Here is a 2,622-nt window from a genome sequence, read left to right on the forward strand (position 1 = left end):
CCAATGGATGACATCCATGCACCCACGGTGGCCTCAGGCCCCACCTCTACGCCAGGGAGAAATGGCCGCGAGCTGTCGAGCTTGTCTCTAAACGAACTTTTTGATGAAAAGACACGTCTGGAAGCTGAGCTTCAGGCACTTAGCAGCGTTCTTGACTCTGTATGTCAACTTGTTTCTTTCCCACTTCTGGTATAACATATGTCGTTCTCTGAAGTCCTTGGTCCCCCACCTACAAAAATGGGTTGATCATGGAAATGGGATGAGGAGTAGCTCACTAATCATGATATGTACTTGATATAGCATGGAGTAAATATGTCGACAAGCTTGTTTACATTCGATGGATACCCCCGTGATGATTTGGATATTGCACAGAGTACGTTTTCCTCCATATTTCTTCCACATTCGCGGCTTTCCCAACTCCACATCTATGGGGTGGTTACAACAAGCGCGAGAACAAACAGACTAAAAACCAGGAATAAATTATACTAAAACAATCTTGCTTCGCAGTCCGTACGACTCGAGCGCGAATAATCCACCTACGGAACGACTACAAGGACGTCATGACCAAGGTTGAACGGGGAGTTCATGCGCATTTCGCCCGGCTCCAGCAACAGCAGCATCAGCAGCGGCGGCAAGAGCAACAGAACGCAAGCTGTCCTCCTACACCCGCAACCACTACTAATACTTCATCAACGTCGACTCCTACCCCCTTACCCGCCGCAATGGACGATTCAGCCACTACCAGCGCTCAGGCGGGGCTTATAGAGACGCCATTTGCGAAGATTAATAGTGTGGCTGAAGGCAGCCCTGCAGCACAGGCGGGAATTAAAGTCGGGGACCGGATTCGCAGCGTTGGGCACGTTAACTGGATGAATCACGAGAACTTGGCTAAGGTGGCGGAGGTTGTGCAGCGGAATGAAGGGGTATGGTTTTTCTTTCTTCGGTTTATTTCATCTTTATTTTCCAACTCCCCGACCTACTCTTATTCGCTTACTTATCTCCACTAACATATCCATATCCCTCTTTTGTCAATCTAGAACACTGTCTTGATTAAGGTAGTTCGAGGCGATGAATCTGGCGAAACGAAGGATCTCACTTTACAGCTTGTCCCCCGAAAAAACTGGGGAGGTCGCGGGTTGCTGGGATGTCATCTTGCGATAGTATGAATCGTGGAAAATGAGCAATTTACTTCGAAGTGGCAGTACCATTCGTTTTGTTTGTTTTTCCTTCTTAGCCTTCACTTCCTTTTTTTCCCCCTTTCTCTCTTCACTTTGATGCGGGCGCAGGGCCGAGAGCTTGACGAAACTTCAACGGGATTTTAATGTTTGGAGTACCCGGGCTTAGTGTTGTTTCTTTGTAATGACCACTTGATAAAGATTTTAATGTGCTATACGAATTTGTACGGGCGTGCCATCCATCTGTTTTTGTCTTTGCCTAATCTGTTTCCATCCCCGTTCATTCATAAAATTTACTTTTTTCTGCTTCTTTCATTCTCAAAACTTTTTTGGTGCATTATTAAATAGCCAGTTACGCATTAGAAAGCCAGACTCACGGTTTTTTGTTCCTTAACACGCAGCAGGTGTGGCTTTCGAGAAGATTTTGCTTTAAATATTTGTTTAGAGATGCCCTTGTTCATGAAGATATGAAGATATAATTGCAGCAGTTAGGCAACAAAGGAGCTAATAATAAATACTATAAATAATAAACTCCGTACGAACTCAAAGCGCCTCAGAGTGCCAATCTTGGGCTTCCAGGGGCATACCTAAGCGTGTTTTGGGCAGAAATTATTAGGCCACTTACGGCAAAAGGGCTCAATCACCACCAGCGCCGTGGTGGTATAATCCAATCCCCCAACAGAAATGATGCCCTACCGAGAACCTGTCCACGTGATCTTCTGCCTGCAGACACCGCCTTCCCTTCGCAGTTCCTGTCCTTGTCCTCGCGCTGACCAAAAACAACTTTTTTTCTACTTTCCTCACACCAGGTACATAACAATATAACATCAACTCTCCCTGCGAATCGCCATTCCATCTCCCTACATCACCTAACTTCTCCATTCTATATCATCGACTCCCCATACCCCTTGACTGACGTTCCCTCTTGGCTTATCTGCTGTGTTTCTCCTCTGGCAAACAGGGCGGCTGACACTGTTTCCGAATTTTCCCTCTAATAAACCCCTCTCTCATCAACGAAAATGGCGGCCCCACCCACCTTCAAGCTCGTTCTCGTTGGAGACGGCGGCACTGGCAAGGTAAGGATGCCATAACCAGCTTGCAACTCCCCCTTCTTTCATCATCCTTCATTTCCTGCGTGTACGTGCTGGGCTGGGAAATGGGATTCTTTTCCTTTCCTCAGGCGAAACTAGCCCCTCGCCCGATACCCCTCCATACCAACACGTCCCACTGCTAGACAACGACTATGCCAAGTCACCCGACAAATGTTTTTTGGGGCCTAAACGAGAAATTAGAAAGGAAAAGGAATAGTCAAAATGAATAATTTTGCTAACATAGCTCTTCTCTGTTGAAAATAGACCACCTTCTTAAAGCGCCATCTTACTGGTGAATTCGTAAAGAGATACATTGCTACTCTGGGTGTTGATGTCCATCCCTCTCAACTTTCAGA

The 2,622-nt window shown here is 46.4% G+C and overlaps 1 protein-coding gene across 1 annotated transcript in view; it reads left to right on the forward strand.

Moving 5' to 3' along the window:
• Nucleotides 1-2,194: 2,194 nt before the first annotated feature.
• The window catches only part of HCAG_05187 (GTP-binding nuclear protein GSP1/Ran), a gene marked incomplete at both ends in the record, with an annotated part of 1,168 nt that continues 740 nt past the window's right edge, over nucleotides 2,195-2,622 (forward strand). The window contains 2 exons of the mRNA XM_001539670.1: nucleotides 2,195-2,251; nucleotides 2,531-2,566. Coding sequence (XP_001539720.1) covers nucleotides 2,195-2,251; nucleotides 2,531-2,566 — 93 coding nt within the window. The remainder of the gene's footprint in view (nucleotides 2,252-2,530; nucleotides 2,567-2,622) is intronic.

This window comes from Histoplasma capsulatum, genomic scaffold, assembly GCF_000149585.1.
Source record: "Histoplasma capsulatum NAm1 scaffold_5 genomic scaffold, whole genome shotgun sequence".
In the NCBI taxonomy this organism is placed as follows: domain Eukaryota; kingdom Fungi; phylum Ascomycota; class Eurotiomycetes; order Onygenales; family Ajellomycetaceae; genus Histoplasma; species Histoplasma mississippiense.